This window comes from Pteropus medius, unplaced genomic scaffold (genome assembly GCF_902729225.1).
Source record: "Pteropus medius unplaced genomic scaffold, Ma_sr-lr_union100, whole genome shotgun sequence".
NCBI lineage: Eukaryota > Metazoa > Chordata > Mammalia > Chiroptera > Pteropodidae > Pteropus > Pteropus medius.
The window spans coordinates 1,266,991-1,284,031 of NW_024352004.1; the positions used below are offsets into that span (position 1 = coordinate 1,266,991).

At 55.2% G+C, this 17,041-nt stretch overlaps 1 protein-coding gene across 3 annotated transcripts in view; it reads left to right on the forward strand.

Annotated features, from left to right (window-relative positions):
* FMNL1 (formin like 1) overlaps nucleotides 1-17,041 on the forward strand; it is a 24,188-nt gene that overhangs the window by 1,682 nt on the left and 5,465 nt on the right. For 2 of the 3 annotated variants that reach the window (XM_039846787.1, XM_039846785.1), the window contains exons 2-15: nucleotides 6,700-6,783; nucleotides 8,249-8,362; nucleotides 9,003-9,076; nucleotides 9,454-9,537; nucleotides 9,928-10,065; nucleotides 11,688-11,796; nucleotides 12,584-12,660; nucleotides 12,861-12,954; nucleotides 13,839-13,913; nucleotides 14,214-14,324; nucleotides 15,419-15,568; nucleotides 16,122-16,223; nucleotides 16,385-16,640; nucleotides 16,901-17,041. The exon at nucleotides 16,901-17,041 is cut by the window's right edge and continues 159 nt beyond it. In XM_039846787.1, coding sequence (XP_039702721.1) covers nucleotides 6,700-6,783; nucleotides 8,249-8,362; nucleotides 9,003-9,076; nucleotides 9,454-9,537; nucleotides 9,928-10,065; nucleotides 11,688-11,796; nucleotides 12,584-12,660; nucleotides 12,861-12,954; nucleotides 13,839-13,913; nucleotides 14,214-14,324; nucleotides 15,419-15,568; nucleotides 16,122-16,223; nucleotides 16,385-16,640; nucleotides 16,901-17,041 — 1,609 coding nt within the window. The remainder of the gene's footprint in view (nucleotides 1-6,699; nucleotides 6,784-8,248; nucleotides 8,363-9,002; nucleotides 9,077-9,453; nucleotides 9,538-9,927; nucleotides 10,066-11,687; nucleotides 11,797-12,583; nucleotides 12,661-12,860; nucleotides 12,955-13,838; nucleotides 13,914-14,213; nucleotides 14,325-15,418; nucleotides 15,569-16,121; nucleotides 16,224-16,384; nucleotides 16,641-16,900) is intronic. The other variant, XM_039846786.1, reaches the window with a different exon arrangement.

Here is a 17,041-nt window from a genome sequence, read left to right on the forward strand (position 1 = left end):
ATCCCAGACCCTTGCCAGCCTGACTGGGGGGACCTGGGTCTGTGTTTCCCCCTAAGTGTGTGTCTATAGATGGGGGTGGGACAGGCTCTCAGGGTGGCGTCCAGACCCCAGTCCCTTCTCTATTATACACACTAATGAGGAGGAGCCCTGTGAATAATTCAGACCAGTGGAACATCCAGAAGTCAGATGGTGAGGTTCTGATGCATGTGTAGGACTTGATTGCTCTGCTGGTGTTTTGGTCTTTGCTCTGATTGGCCGAGTCTGACACTAAATGCCATTAGGAGTCCCTGAGTACCAGGGTGTAGAGGGTGGAGGATCTGAGATGGGTCTTAGAGGATGTCCTGATGGGGAAAGGAGTGGTGGCTGGGTAGAAATCTAGGGCAGCAGCACCCATTAGGGTTCAGTACCACCCCAGCACCCAGGAGCCCCAGTGTGTTTATACCTCAACTTCTTCCTAGGGAAGGATCAGCCTGTCCCTTGTCTTATGTAGGCAGAACGTGCTTAACCCAAGGTCACTTGGCTAAGAACCAACATGAGCATGAGCTCCACCCTGGGGTGATAGCCTTGGTCCCTGCTCGAGGCTGCCCAGGGCTAAAGATTTGGCTAAACCCACAGGCCTGGCAATGGTGCCCTTCCACCTGAGCACTGCCTCTGTGGCCAGAGCCGAGTCCCGTTTTTAGTGAATATTTAAGAAGCGAAGAACCTCAGGCTGCTGAGAGTGACAGGCCACCTCCCCCAGAGACCCCTTATCTCGAAGGGAGAAGCGCAGCCCTCCCCTTGGGATCTAGTCACTTGGCCCTAGGGCACCTCCTCCTTTTACTTAAGCTCAACCTTTTCATCCCTTGTGGCGAGTAAGATCCTGAAACTCCAAACTACTGCTTGGCTCCTGGCTATGGGATCCGCCTCGTGGAGAAAAGAGATGAGGGAGATTGCTTTCCTTTTGCCCATGGTCAGCCTTTCTCCCATAGGAGAGTGGGTGGTGGGGCTACTTTTCCAAGGAGGCTGTGAGAGAGAGGTGTGCCCCTGCTTGAAATGGGGGTAGGAAAAAGAACAGGTTGAGCTAGGGTTTCTGGCTGCTGCCTTAGCAACAGCAGAGGAGTGACAGCCGCCCAGTGACATGGGCCTGCTGCAGTGGTGGGAAACTAGCTGGCCAGGCTTTGCACTCTCATCTCTTCTATGCTGTGTCCAGGGCTGGGTGTCTTCAGCCCCTTTGGGCCTTCCCCTGCCAGAGTTAGAGTCCGGAATGGCAAGGCATTCTTTCCAGGACTGCCAGAAGTGCCATGCGCCCCTGATCTGTCTGGGCAGGGAGGAGCTTGTAACCTTGGGGCAATGAGATCAAGGAAAGGTGCCCAGAATATTGTACTTGAGACTGAGAGTGATTCTGGCATCCAAGAGGAGGCTGGACCACTTGGAGAAGAATTTGCCTAATGAGGCCTAGCACCCTGGGGTGCCCTTAGCATGTGCTCAGGGTCTTGGGCACTTGGCCAGGCTGTGTGGGGAGGTCAGGACAATCCCAATTAGAGTGTAGACTCTGAGATCCTGCTTTTAGCTGGCCCCCTTCCCTGCTGGGGCTAGTGGTGAAGAGCAGAGGTGGATGTCTCCATTCTGTTGTCCTGTGGCTGGGTGAGCCACTACCTCCTTGACCAGCTCCCTCCTTTGGGGCGGGGCAGATGAAGTTTGGGGGCATGTAAATGTGGGGTTTCTCAGGCCCTGTGCCTCCCATCTCTGGGGGGTCTAACAAAGAGAATCCCAATGGAGTTGTGGCCATTTGGTCGGATATTGGGCTGGGCAGAGACTGTGGGGTGACATTCCGAAGAAGCAGAGCTGGCACATGCTGACCTTGGAACCCAAGGATGTGGTAGGCATGATTCACAGTGACATCTGGGGCCAGATGGCAAAGAGCTGGGTGAGATGGGCAGGAGCAGGTGGGGCTGCTCTTGGGGCTACCTCTGCATTTTCCCCAGGAACATGGAGTCTTAGAAGGTGTCTCAGGCCTCCTGCCTCTGAGAGACAGTATACTCATAGAAAAGGCAGAGTAGCTTCTTGGGCTTTGGGGTCATGAACCTTTGGGGTTGAATCTTGTCTTTGCCACTTGCTACCTCTGTGACGAACAAATTACCTACCCTCTCTGAGCTTCAGTTTTCCTCATGTATAAAAGAATAATAGTGGTATATATTGGCCTCCTAGGACTAGTGAAGGGATTAAACAAACAGAGACTAGGGGATTAAACAGAGTGCTTAGCACGATGCCTGACACAGCAAGTGCTCAGTTAACACTCCGCTGTGAGGAGGGGGGTGATGGTAAAGCCGATCTGGTTCTCTCCATCTGGGAGCCCTTCTAGGTGAAGGAGGCCAGACCCTGCCTCTCCCCTCCCCCATTCCTATTACCAAGACCAACCAAAGTCGCTATCTTTAGCCATCCTGGGGCAGGTTGCCCTCCTTGCCATCGTGCAGGTCAGCAACAGCCTAGACTGAAAACTGTCTGGTAGCCGGAAACCACGAGAGGAGGGCCCACCTCTCTTGGAGGGTGGGGCAGTGGTGGTGCTAACGGTAGCTGTGTGCACATGGGGAGGGGGTGGGGAGGCCTCCACTTCCCCCTGAGAGAGGGTGTGCTTGTGGGGGGGGGTTCCCCAGTGAGTAAGAGCTCAGTGTGGGCAACAACAGGAAGCGTAGGGTGCTGGGTGACAGGAAATGGGGCTGGCTGTTTCTGGTTCCTCAGATGGGGTACTGGAGCCAGGCTGTCTGCAGAAGACCCTGGGGGGCCAGGATCCATATTTCTCATTGTCCTCAGTGCTCCTTCTTCCAAGGAAATTGAGTCTTCTTAGCAGCTTGCCAGCCAGGTCACTCTCTGTGCCTCCGTTTCCCATTTGTGAAACAGGGGTTGTGATAGTATCTGCTATGTAGGGTTCCTTTTGAGGTTTAAATGAGATTTGAGTGGGACGTAAAGCACTTAGAATGGCACCTAGCACAGACTGTTTTGGGAGTCTTTCTTATTGTTGTTGTTGGTCTCCTACCAGCCTGGCTTTTATGGGCAGTGCCTGCTGGCCTGGCTCTCACCCTTCTTGGCCCTGTCCCTGCTTTTGGAACCCTTGAACCCTGATGGGAGATGTTGGTTTTTTGGGTTCTTGGGCCTAGGTTACCCAACAGTCCTCCTCTAAGCCTGGCATTGCTTATAAGAGCCCCAGAAAATCTATTTTTTTAAGTGAATAAAATTGATTGCTTTTGGAGATGCTCTAAGAACTCTAAAACCAAAATTGAGACCAGGAAGAGGTGGGTGGGGGGAGATGGCTCAGGAAGTAGGGGCTGGGGACAGGGCCACTTCTAGGCTCATCAGGCTGTTGAAATGAATCCAAGACTGGGGTCGGTGCCCAAGTCCTGGGACTTGAAGGGCTAGGCCACATGAGGAGGGGTGGGCAGGTGAGTTAGGACTGAAAGTGAAACTGGAGGGTGTGGCTTCGTCCAGATATAGACAGAACCCCTTTAGTCTCCAGGGATACCTCCCCGCCGACGTCAGCACTGCGGTGGGGGTGGGGGGTTGCTATAAGCCAGCAAGGGGCAGGTCTTTTGTGAGCAAGGCTGGAGGCTCCTTTGGCACTCTGGGAAGGAAGAGACTGATTTCCACACATTTTGATAGAAAGATTAGGAAGTCAGCTCCTTTTCTTGGCTACACCGTGGAAGAGGAATCCTATCTCCCTCTTCTTCTGATCCAAAGCATTAAGGGCAACAGAGAAAGGGGCTGGAGAGTCAGTTCATTTCTGGCCGGGCTTTGGAGACGGGTCTCTTTGATCTGGATGTTTTCACTCACTTCCGCTCACCACAAGATCCCTCACTTGGGGCTCATCGGTGGACCACCTCGCCCCTACCCAATCTGTGAAATGCCTCTTCATTGTGCATCACCAAAGAGTATCATCGCATCAGAACACAGCTTCTTATGGGGTATTCCCAGGAGCTCTGTGAGTCTGAGGCAGGAGGGAAGTGTGCCCATTTTATGGAGGAAGAAACTGAGGCTCAGGGAAGGAATTAGGCTGATGGGCCTAGAGCCAGGTCTCCTGAATCTAGCTCGGGTTCCTCTGAGTCACAGCTGCCCCTTCCCTTTTACCATGGGCAGGTGTCCTCCCCGCCCACACCTGAACTTCCCTGTCCTTTCCCATCCCATTTGAGCTCTGTCAGACAACCTTCTACTTGTCTCTCAGTGCTCAACCCCATAAAGCTGCCTCCTTGCTGAGCGCCCTGGGCCTGGGGGTCTGCTCCTGTTTTTCAGGATGGCCTCACCCCACACCAAGCGAGTGGCATCTGCTGGCCCCTCTCCCACTCCCTAGGGTGCCCGTCTCCACGGTGGGCACAGCCGAGGAACAGCTGCTAATTAGCGCTCAGCACTGTCACAGCTATTTCTGATTTCCGAGCCTAAATTTAGCTCGTCTGGCAGGCTGGCAAGTGGGCCTGAGGGCCTGAGGAGGCCCAGGTGGGGAAGGGGTAAAGAGGCGTCCTGTCCTCCACCACCATTGGGACAGGTGTGCCAGCCCCAGCAGAGGCCTCCCCCTCCCCACTGATAACCATGGGCTGTTCTGGGGGAGTTCTGGGCTCTGGTTCAGTCAGCTTCAGGCTCGAAGCCTGCCCAGCTCCCTTCTAACTGGCTTCATAACCTCGGGCAGGTCACTAATCTCTGCTTGCATCTGTAAGATGGGAATAATCACAGTGCCAGGGATGGCGGTGAGGGTGGAAGGGGGTCATATGAGTGCAGAGCTCAGAGCAGTACCCAGCACTGTAAGCATTCAGGAAAAGCTGGCTCCCATAATTGGTGGGGTCATTATTATGATTAGTTGCTGCCTCTAGAAGTGCCACTGAGGCCATTCCAGGAACCAGACTGGTCTCCGGGGTGGCCGAGGGCTGGGAAAGACTCATGTCGGGAAGCAGCTGTCCCCTCTAAGGCTCAAATGCTGGAGCTGGGCTACCTCCCTCCTTCCCCCTCGGCCCTCCCCACCACCTTGGCCCCTCCCCACCCTGGGTCTCTGTGGGGTGGGGATGGACCAGGAGAGGAGAGAGGAGAGAGAGAGAGAGAGAGAGACAGAAAGAGAGAGAGACAGAGAGACAGAGAGACAGAGACAGGGAGACATCAAGAAGGCCTCCCTGGCTCAGTATGACTCTCCTCAAGGTTCCTTCCTTGGCAACCCCTCCCAAGGTGGCAGGAACAGTTCTGGCTGTGGGCAGGTTGGGGGAGGCTGACAGATGAGACAGCAGCAGCTTCCTCAGTCAGGCTCACAACAAGAAAGGAATGACTATCCCCTTGCCCAGCCCACCTTGCAGTGGGGGGTGCTGGTGGATGGGCATTTTCACCTTTTAAGTGGGGCCCCAGCCGGAAAACTTGGGCAATGAGGGCTGAGAATACCCAACTTCCTGTGTCTGGGGCTGACCAAAGGCAGTGATTTTTGGGGTGAGGTCTGGCCAGAGCCCCAAAACTAGGTCTAGCACCCAGAGAGGAAGCTGGATAGGTGTGGCCCCCTCTCTGCTCCAGCTGTGGCCTCCTCTCGGGGCCACGTGACTGAGGATATGTAGTCTGAGCCACCAGAGCCAGTGACAGAGACTTCCTCCCTATCACCTGCAGAGACTTGGAGCTCCTTGAGGGCAAGAACTGTCTTTTGGGGTCTGACACACAGTAGACCCTCAATAAACCTGGGGTTTACTTAACTGAGGTGAACTGGCATTGTCTTCTGGGTCTATCAGAGAGGCATGCCAAGTCTTGGGGGGTCCAGGGAATCCCTAGTGCTGGCAACACCTGGCGATTCCACAGTCCCAGGTGGAACCCTATGCCTGCCCTGTGGGGGAGAAACTTGACAGGGTTGCCACACCCATGTCATCTGTGGCTGGGGGAGGACCCAGGCAGAGCAATGCTGACGTTTCTTAGCTCCTGAGGGGAGTCCCAGCCTGGGCCACCAGCACCACAGACCCAGCGTGCTGGTTGCTCTCATCTTGTGGCTGGGTGACCTTCTTCTGGAATCCCCCTCTTCTGGCCTCCACAGCCATGATGCACCTGCTTGGAACTCCCTGCCCTCTGACCTCAGCTCCCTTCTTCCAGAAATGATGAAGTGAGAGTGGGCTGGAGAGGGGTGGGAAAGAAGGCTGCTGTCTGCCATCCTTGCAAGAGGTTTTGTGTTGTTCTCAAGACACTAGTGACCTGGGCTGGGACTGCACCCATGTGGTGACTGGTGGCACGTGGGAACAGGGCACAGTCCACTCCTGGCCACACTTAAGCCTGGCTGCAGATGGCTCTCCTGTTGCTTTCCCACCCAAATGGGACAAGAGATGATACCCACTTATCACACGTGAGAAATGAGCCCAGAGGTGCCTGAGGTCTCAGGAAGTTAGGCTGAGAACCCACACTCCGTCTGCATGTCAGCTGTGCCAGGGAAGGTGGTGCGTGTGAGTGTTGGAGGGAGGCAGAGCCCTGGCCCTGGAGTCGGGCAGACTCAGGTTCAAATCCCAATGTCATTTTCTAGCTGTCGGGCATGGTGCTCTACCTCTGGGCCTCAGTTTTCTCATTGGCTAATGCTACTTATCTCCCAAGGTGAGGGTAACAGGGACTCATGTATGACATACCTACTAGCGAGCTGGCCTCTAGTGTGTTCCCTGAAAATGCCCATGTCCCCCCCCACACTTTGGGGCCCCAGGATAAGGGTCTTTACTTTGTCTTCTTCCTCCACAGAACTGCATGAACTTGCCCCCAGACAAGGTCCAGCTGCTGAGCCAGTATGACAATGAGAAGAAGTGGGAGCTCATCTGTGACCAGGTGGGTACCAGGCCCCTCCAGGGTGGGGCTGGCATGAGAGGGGGCACCGCCATGCTGCCCATAGGACCAAGACTCTGTGCGGAGACCAGCATAGCATCTGGGGAGAGTGCTGGGGGTGTCTGCAGCGCTCCGAGTTCCCCTCTCTTGGACATGGGCCTCCCTGGGGACCTTATGAGTCCTGAGCAGCGCTGAGTCTGCCCTTTGAAGAGGTGGCAGAGGCTAGTCCAGGCACTGTTGACCCTCCACCTCTGAGCTGGGGAAGAGACGGGGCAACCCCAGGGTTGGAGGTGGGGAGGAAGGGGCAGTATCCTTGTCCTGGTTTAATTTTAGGTCCAGAGGAGCTGTGGTCAACCAAGCAGCTCCCCAGCCAGTTCCCAAGTGCTGGAGCAGGGACTAGAACCCCCATCTCCCAGTGCTCAGTCAGCGCCTGGGCTTGCCCAAACCTTCGCGGCTCATGCGCTGCCCCCGCCCCTGCAGTATCCAGGGCTGCTGTCCATGGTAGCAGGAGGACCCCTCCTACTGCTGGGGTGGGGCGGGGCCTGGCTGTGGCAGTGATTCAGTGAGGGAGGCTGGCCTGCGGCGGTGGAGGCTGGGGGGTGGGGAGTGGGAAGCAGGAGTCTCCCCTGGGAGCCAGGGCTGGGCCTTCTGCTGTTGTTAATGGACCAGAATGGGAGGAGTTGGCAGAGCAGGAGTCTAGGTTGAGGGGGGAAGAGCTGTGCTGTGGGGAGAGGGTGGGGAGGTGCCGCCAGAGGCTTCGGAGCTGTGGATGGGGTCCCCTGCTACTCGGCCTGGCATCTCAGGTTAGGGCTCAAAGGCCTGGGAGAGAGGGGGAGTTTGAGGGCCGAATATATCTGAGGGGTCTGAGTTGGGAAAGATGGGAGCTTCTCTGGGTAGGGGGCCTCAGATGTGGCCCCCACCTCTTTGTGTGAGTGGCTCCTGGAGCCCTGGGTCAGCAGGGGAGTCAGGAGCACAGGAGATGAGCACACACACAGGTACTTACCATTTCAGGTGAGTGGACAGCTGAGGTGGGGGCCTGGGGAAGGGGCCCTCGGCCTGCAGAGGACGGAGCCCCTTACAAGGCCCCTTCAGAATATTCTTCCTCCCAGTCCTCCAGCTGTGGGCCGGGTGTCTGCGAAATTGGGCAGGGCTTGGAGAGTGCCACCTACTGGCAGGTCTGAGTCTCTCCCTCCCCCAGGGTGGGGTGTATGGCAGGACCCACCCCTTCATACTTCACCCCATAGCTGTGGTAGGGCTGTGGCCTGTGAGGCCACAGTGGGAAAGGAAAGCTAGGCCCAGGGTTGGGGTCTCAAAGTGGCCTGGTGGATTGTTTGGGTTATGCCTTTGGTATTTCACAGGGGTCTTAAGTAGCCTGAAGCCTCAGGTCAGAGCTGAGAATGGGGCACTGGGGCAAGGGCTGGTCGTGTGCCCTGGCTGGTTCCCTTCACACCTCATTCCATCTCCCCAGGAGCGGTTTCAAGTCAAGAACCCCCCCGCAGCCTATATCCAGAAGCTGAAGAGTTACCTGGAAACCGGTGGGGTCAGCCGAAAGGTAGCAGCGGATTGGATGTCCAACCTGGGGGTACACGCCTCCCCCTTTTTCTCTGTCCCTTTTACCCTGTATCTTCTAAGCTCTGGGCAACTGGAATAACTGTATATGTAAACTTTCCTGTGGGCTTGTGTGGTGCACTGCACGTATGAGTTTGTGTCCGGGGCAGGCACTTCCAGTAGGTTCCTCTGCATATCCTGTATGTTCTTACACAGGCACACTTGTGTGCACTTGTACAGGTGTGTGCGCCCCGTGTGTCTGTGCATGGATGTGCGTGTGTGTGCTTTTGTGTCCACATATGGATGTGTGTGTACTCTTGAGTCCACATACAGGATGCGTGTGTGTGTACCCCATGTGTCCGTCATGTGGCTATGCATGTGTACCTGGAGTGTTCATGTTTGAATGTGCATGAACCCCGTGTCCCCAGGTACGGGTTTGTCTGTGTGCGTGTGCGTGTGCTGTATGTCTTTGTATGGAGGTATGTGTGTGCCTGGGCGAATACGCCTAACCTGAGAATGCTTATTCCGTTGGGCAGGTGTGCGGAAGTGGTGAGGGAGGCCAAGCGTGAAAGGCCAGTTATGGGAGGGGGGCTGGCTGCTGCCTCAGGGCTTAGTGGGTGGGCCTGTGGGAGGCCGGAATCCACCCACCGGACTCCCCTGTTCTTGGCCCCCAGTTTAAGAGGAGAGTTCAGGAGTCCACTCAAGTGCTGCGAGAGCTGGAGATCTCCCTGAGGACAAACCACATTGGGTGAGCGAGGACTCGGATTTCCCTCTGGGGGGCATGGGAGAGCTCTGCCTCCAGGCAGCCCCTGGGGCCTCCTCTTTTTACTCCCCTTCCCAACCCCGCTCCTGGCACAAGCCACCCACAGTGCGGGTGTCCAGGACAGGTTCCCTGCCTGCTCTCCTACCCATGCTCTGCCCACCCCCTTGAGACATGGCTGGGCCATGAGTCTTGCCTGAGCCTCCTGGCATCCCTGAACATCACTGGGTCTTCTGAGGCTGCGACTGCTTGGTGTCTTCCTGGGGGAAGGGCACCCCAGGGGCCCTGGCCATGCCTGTTCTGTGTGCCCAGTGCGGGCAGGACCTCCTCCCTGGCTGGAACTCAGGGAGTGCTGTGCCCCGCAGGTGGGTGCAGGAGTTCCTCAACGAGGAGAACCGCGGCCTGGATGTGCTCCTTGAGTACCTGGCCTTTGCCCAGTGCTCTGTCACGTAAGCTGCCTGCCCCTGCCCTCGCGCCTCTCCTCCGACTCTTGGTCCATGCTTTCTTCCCCGTACCTCACCCTCTCCTCTGGTCACTTCCAAGTAGTCCAGCCCAAACCCACCCTGGAATCCGTACTTGGCTCCTAGCGATGCCTCTTCCTGAAGGCCTGCCACAGACAGGGAGGGATGTGTCTTGGGATAGCCAGCTGGGACCTGGATGGCTTACTCTTTTTTTCCACTATTCCCTCTCCCCTACTATGTTCAGCACAGTGCCAAGAGCACAGCCCCTTCTTCCTGCTCCCTAGTCTTTCCTGCAGAATTGTCGCTCCCCTCAATTTCCCCACCCCTCTCTTAAGTGCCCCTGCAGTGTTGGCCTGCAACCCCACTCTGACCCCCAAGGTACGACATGGAGAGCACAGACAATGGGGCCCCCAGCTCAGACAAGAACAAGCCCCTGGAGCAATCAGTGGAAGATCTCAGCAAGGGCCCGCCCTCATCCTTGCCACCACAGCCTAAGAGTCGCCACCTGACCATCAAGTATGTGGCCCCATGGTGGGGCAATGGGGAGAATGGAGAATTCACTCTTAGACCACTGCACCCAGCCTGCCCCACCCCGGGACCTCGGGGATGGTGGGAGGGGTAGTCTAGCACTGGGGATCAGAGTAAGGGCTTCAAACAGGGCTCAGGACATGGGTGTGTTAATAAGCCTTCAGGGGTGGACACCTTGAAGGTGGAATCTGGGTGGCTCTGGAATAAGGACGGGTTTCTAGGTCAGTGGGACCCCTCTTATTCCCATCTAACCCTCTTATTTTCTTACATGCGGCCTCCAGGTGCCCCCCCTCTCCCCGGTATGTAGCTGCCTGGGGGCAGGTGCATGCCTGGTGTCTCATGGGTGATGGTGGGATTGGGTGAGGTATTCAACTGATGCCCCTGGGTTCAGCTGCTGTGGATAGGTCACCCCGCCCTAACTTAGGGCATCCTGCTGGGAGTGGGAACAGGGAAGGAGATGGCCCTAGAGCCACATGTGGATGCCCAGCTTCCTTTCTTCCTATTTTGGGTCTAGGGGACTAACTTCATATTAAGCCCCAAACTCTCACAATATGTTTCTTTGTTCATTCATTCATTGAACTAACATGTTTTAGCTTTTATTATGTATCAAGCATGGTGACAGTGTTCAGGAGACAGATTAACCTGCCTTTGGAAGCCCTTAGTCTCGTGGGGAACAATGTGTGACAGGCTTTCATGGAAGTGTGACTGGGAGCTCTGAGAAGGGAGGTAGCCAATGCCTGAGGCATCAGGAAGGCTTCCCAGAAGAGAAAGCACTGGAATGATGTGTTGTGATGGATGTGGGCTTTACAAGCAATGATGGAGACAGGGAAGGGCATTTCAGGCAGAAGGAACAGCGTGAGCAAAGACTCAGGGGCATAGTTGAGCATAGATGAGAGAAGGGAGATGTGACAGTCAGAGGGAGGAGGGGGTTCTTCACAGTGTAGTTGGAAATGTGATAGAATTGTCAAGAGAACCCGAGGTGGAAGTCACAATGGGTAGTTCTGCAATGATGGAAAAAATCACATTTTAAAGCAATGAGTTATCAGGCACACTCATACAGCACTTACTATGTTCCAGGCAGTGTTCTGAGCTCATTTCACAGTCCCAACAACCCTATCGGGGAAGTTACTGTTATTATCATTCCTGTTGTACAAATGAGGAAACAGGCACAGGGAGATTAAGTAATCTGCCTGGGTAAGTGATGAGCTGGGATTTGAAGCAAGGCAGTTTGAATTTGGAGCTGGCCCCTCAAGATGGAACCTGAGCCCATGTGGCCGTGAGCGCAACCTTGTGGAGTGCGGTTCCACGGCTGATTCCAAGCTTTGGAGGTCTTTTCTCTCCTTTTCACGCCCACAGCACAGGAACCCTTCTTAATGCCAAATTGCTGTTAAGGGTATTTGTTTTCCTGATTCTTGTCCTCATATCCTCCCCAGCATATCAGGCCCCGGGCCTAGGGACCGAGGAGGTCTTCCTACCCTCAGCTGGCTTCTTTGGTTGGTTAGATGTGTCCCCCTCCCCCACCTTAGCCCAGAGGCCATCTGAGTGGTTGGGGGAACGGAAAGCTGGGTTTGGGACTCTGACCCCTTCTGCCTCCTCCTCACTCCACACAGGCTGACCCCAGGCCACAGCAGGAAGACCCTGAGGAATTCTCGCATTGTCAGCCAGAAGGACGATGTCCACGTCTGTATCATGTGCTTGCGTGCCATCATGAACTACCAGGTCGGTCAGCCAGGCTGTCCCCACTGGGGTCTGCCTAAGCTTCTAAGGCTCTGGGACCAACTGTGCCCCTAGCCCATCCCCACTGGAGAGCCCTGGGGGTCTGGGAATCAGAGCCTTGAGGCTGACAGTCCTGAGGGGAAGCCTAGATTTCTGACCCAACTCCTGGGCTGTGGACCGTTACAGGTCTGTGGCCCCTTAGGAACAGGGCTGCACAGCAGGAGATGAGCGGTGGGAGAGCAAGCGAAGCTTCATCTGCATTTGCAGCCGCTCCTCAGCGCTAGCGTCACCGCCTCAGCTCCACCTCAGATCGCCAGGCATTAGATTCTCATAGGAGCACTGGTCCCTGGTGCCGAAAAGGTTGGGGGCCACTGCCCTAGAGTACCCACACATAACTGGGAGTGTGGGTACGCCTCATGTGGGGACTTAGGCACACTCACCAAGAAAGGCTGGACACCAGGCCCACAGAGAGACCAGCTCTGGGTTATCTCATTTGGAGGAGTGATTGATGAAGTCGGTTCTCCCTCACTCAGCTGGCCTTTGAGGACTCACTGTGTCCAAGGTGCTGAGGGCTGACACTGTCTTTTAAATAGACAAAGGAATTTAAAAAGAAGGATCAGGCTTTGGCTGCTGCAGAAGAGGTTTTGAGTGGATATAAATAACTTCCTAAGCTTGAGGACAGTTAGAAACTAGAATGACATGACACAGGCAATGCTGGAGGTGCTGGGCAGGAGGGTGCTAGCAGCCCTGGGGGTCTGCCAGGAAGAGCTGACCACTTCCCTCTCCCTAGTCCGGCTTCAGCCTTGTCATGAACCACCCAGCCTGTGTCAATGAGATTGCTCTGAGCCTCAACAACAAGAACCCCAGGTGAGATCCAGGCCCCTAATCTTTCTCCATATCTAGATTCTCCTGCTACTTAATCCTTTACCTACTCTGTCCCCCAGTTCTCAGAACTACTTCTCAGGCTCAGTCCACCCGACCAGCAGTTTCCCCATTCTCCACAAGCCAGGGCCCGTGCTGTGGAGACTGCCTATTATCAAGGGACAACCTGTCCCTTCTCTCCCCAGAACCAAGGCTCTGGTGCTAGAGCTGCTGGCAGCTGTGTGCCTGGTGCGGGGAGGACATGACATCATCCTTGCAGCCTTTGACAACTTCAAGGAGGTACTGGAGGCCCCCATCCGAAGATGTACTTGCCCTCTAGTGTTGCTTAGAGCCCTGATGCTGGCCTCAACTGGAGGCAGCTGGGGACAGTGGGTGGGCATTTGGGGAACACAGAGCGGGGACAATCTGGGATGGGGAAGCTCTGAAGGGTAGGTGCAGAGTCACATGGGGGCACTGCCTGGGGAGACAGGGACGACTGAACCTCCAACCCTCAGCCTTGCCAGATCCAAACTGGACTTGATCCACACACCTTAGGGTTGCTGAGTCTGGTTAACCGGCTCACGAGAAGTAAATGCTTGAGAATATGATGCAGAAGGCAGTATATGGTCATTCGTTCCTTTAATGAATATTTAGTGAGCATCTACTATGTGTCAGGCACTTGGGATATGTCAGCGAACAAAAGAAATAAGTCAGGGAAAGACAGATAATAAACAACATAATAAGTAAGCAAATTACATACTGTGTTAGAAAATGCTAAATGCTATGGGGAAAAATTAAAGGATGCTATGGGGGTGGGGTAGGAGCTGGTTGCAGGATGGTCAGGGAAGCCTCAGTGAGAAGGTAAGATTTGAGCAAAGTTGTGAGAGAAGTGAGGGACTTGGCATGGTGGCTATCTCAAGTAAGAGCACACCAGATAGATGGGTCAGCAAGTGCAAAGGCCCTGAGGTGGTAATGTGCCAGGATGCCATTATGGCCAGAGGGGAGTAAGTGAAGGGGAGGGCTGTTAGAGATCGAGAGAGAGTGGAGGTTTTGAGCAGGAGAGTCACATGGCCTGACTTAGATTTAACTTGAGAGGAGCCTATAGAGGCACAAGGGTGGCAGCTGTAAGATGGCTTAGGAGATATGTCACGGGGGCCTCAGTGACAGCCATTCCCCCCACGCAGGTGTGTGGGGAGCAGCACCGCTTTGAAAAGCTGATGGAATATTTCCGGAATGAGGACAGCAACATCGACTTTATGGTGAGCTCAGGAGCCCAGCCTGGGCTGGCCACTCTCAGATGTAAGGTGCAGCCAGGGGCTTGGGTTTCTGTCTCTGCTAAGTATGAGGACTGAGTGTCTTGGTGAGAGAGGGGTGGGTGTCAGATAGGGGGAGGCTAGAGGGAGGGGACATGGGGGAGAAATATGGGCAAGGACAAAGCTGAGTTAATGGAGTGAGAAGTGTGTGGAGGGAGACAGACTTGGAAGTAAATGGGGAGCAGAAGGCACTGAGAACCTCCCATCCAGAGGATTATAGACCTGCTCATGTCCCCTGCCTCCCAGGTGGCCTGCATGCAATTCATCAACATCGTGGTGCACTCAGTGGAGAACATGAACTTCCGTGTCTTTCTGCAATATGAGTTCACCCACCTGGGCCTGGATCTGTACTTGGAGGTGAGCCCTGCACTCCCTCCCAGACTTAAACATTTGCCCACTGCAGAGGATGGCTCAGTGGTTAACAGCACGGGTATTAGGGTCAGGTAGACCAGGGTTCAAATCCTGACTTTGCCACTTCCTAGGCCATGTGACTTTGGATAGGTCTCTTATCTCTGAGTCTCAGTCTTCCCACCTATAAAATAGGAAAATCATAGAGATAGTTATGACTCTAAATAGGACAGTGTCTGTTACATAATAGGCACTCAGCCAATGGAGCTATTGCTGCAGGGCCTAGAATAGGCTCTAGGTGGCCCTGGGTTTGGCTCTGGGAGGACATAATGGCAAGTGCAGAGAAACTGGACCAAAGTTAGAGCTGGCTCATACTGGGTGGGTCCAGGTCATGGAGGAGTTCCTTGCCCTGGGGAAGGTGGACAGAGGGGCTTGGTGCTTCCTGGGCCAGCCTGAGCAGAGGAGCTGTGGCCTTCTTCCCTCATTCCTTTGGGAGGCTTCCTGGAGGAGCAGGGCCTTTGAGATTGGATTTATGAAAGGCAGGATTAACAAAAGATGAAAAGCAGGCTGGGGCAATATATCTATACTATGAAATATCATTCAGCCATAAAAAAGGAATGAAATACTGACACATGCTACACATAGATGAGCTATGAAAGCATTATGAGTAAAAGAAGCCAGACCAAAAACCAAAAAACAAAAAAACCCCTATAGTCGGATGATTCTTTTATATAAAATGTCCAGAAACGGTAAGTCCATAGAGACAGAAAGTGGATTGGTGGTTGCCAGGGACTGGGGGAGGAGACAATGGGGAGTGACTGCTGACGGGGATAGGGTTTCTTTTTGGCGTGATAAAAATGTTCTGCAATTAGTAGTAACAATGGTTGCACAACCCTGTTACTATTGTATGGTTTGTATACTACAAACTACTGAATTGTAGTTTAAAATAGTGAATTATGGTATGTGAAATATCTCAATAAAAAATAAAGAAAAAAAAAAAGCAGGCTAGGGCTCAGGCCCCTTCCTCTGGGCTCTGGGGTGATGGGGGGTATTGGAAAGCTCCCTGACAGCAGGCCTCACCCATCCTTCTATCTGGGGGACAGACGCTTCGGCTCACGGAGAGTGACAAGCTGCAGGTGCAGATCCAGGCATACCTGGACAATGTTTTTGATGTGGGTGCACTGCTGGAGGACACTGAGACCAAGAATGCTGTGCTGGAGCACATGGAGGAGCTGCAGGAGCAGGTGACCCTGGTGAGAGCTGCTCCTGAACTTGGCCCAGTACATAGTAGGCCCACAGGGCCCCACACTGACATCAGGCACTGGGCCTCGAATACTGGCTATAGGTGTGAATTGGGGGTGGCTATCTGCCTGGCTCATGCGTTTGACCAGAATCCAGATTCTGAATCTCCTGAATCCTCTGGGTGTTTTTCTCAGTGAGTGTTCACTGAGCTCCTACGCTGTGCCGGACCTCTGAGGAAGGCAGGCCCCCTTCTCTGGCAGTGCTTAGACCCTAGGCCCTGACTTGGGTGGAACCAGGAGCCTGAGGCCCCTCCCAGCTCAGCTTCCTCTTCACCTACTTCCCCCATCAGTAGTGCCTTGGATTCCCCGCCTGAGAAAACTTAAGTGCCCTAAGAGCCTCACCCACTTGGGCTCAAGTGCCAGGCTCGGCCCACCCAACACCCTGGGCTAAGGACGTCAGGAAACCTCCCCCAGCCATCTAGGCAGGCATGCCTGATGCCGCCCCCTCACCGGTGGTGCCAGTGCCCAGCAGCGGGTGGGAACTCACCATGTGCTGGTGCTACAGCTGACAGATCGGCTCCGGGACGCAGAGAACGAATCCATGGCCAAGATCGCAGAGCTAGAAAAGCAGCTAAGCCAGGCCCGAAAGGAGCTGGAGACCCTGCGGGTGAGGCTGGGGACGTGGGCCGCTTGGCAGAAGCGGGCGGGGCTCCCAAGAGCAGACCAATTGGGGCTTCTAGGCTTGATACTTTTCTCCACCCCTGCAAGAGGATGGGGTTCTGTGCCAGACCTGTTGGTGAGCACTGACCCTTCCCTTGGTGCTCACAGGAGCGCTTCAGTGAGTCGACCCCCATGGGCGTCTCCAGGCGTCCCCCTGAGCTTGAGAAAGTGCCTGTCACCACCACGGTACGGCCCTCAGCCCTAGAGCTGAAGGTGGAGGAGCTGGAGGAGAAGGGGTTAATCCGAATCCTGCGAGGGCCCGGGGACGCTGTCTCCATCGAGATTCTTCCTGTCGCTGTGGCAACTCCTAGCAGCAGTGATGCCCCGACTCAGGGGGCAGTGCCCGCCGGTTCCCCCAGCCCAGGTATGCAGGAGCTTCAAGCTGGCTGAGGTAGAGTGGGGGAACCAGGTCTGGCGGGGGCGCCAAAAGATACCACTGGCCTGGAGAATTAGGTAGGAGAGGTGGATTTGGATTGTGGGCGAGGTTCAGGTAGGTGCGGGTGGGTAGGCATCAGGCTCGGTGCCCATGCGCATGCGTAGAACGGGGAGGCGGAGATGAGACCACCCAAGCCAAGAAGTTGACACCTCCGTCTCCTCCCCCGTTCTGGTTCTCGCTGGGCTCAGATCTCCCACCTGCGGCAGAGCCGGTTCCCGGAGCAGCAGCCCCACCGCCACCACCTCCACTGCCCAGCCTCTCCTCCGAGCAGGAAGCCCCGCCGGTGGCGCCCCCGCCAGCTCCGCCCCTCCCAGGCTGCCCGGAACCCC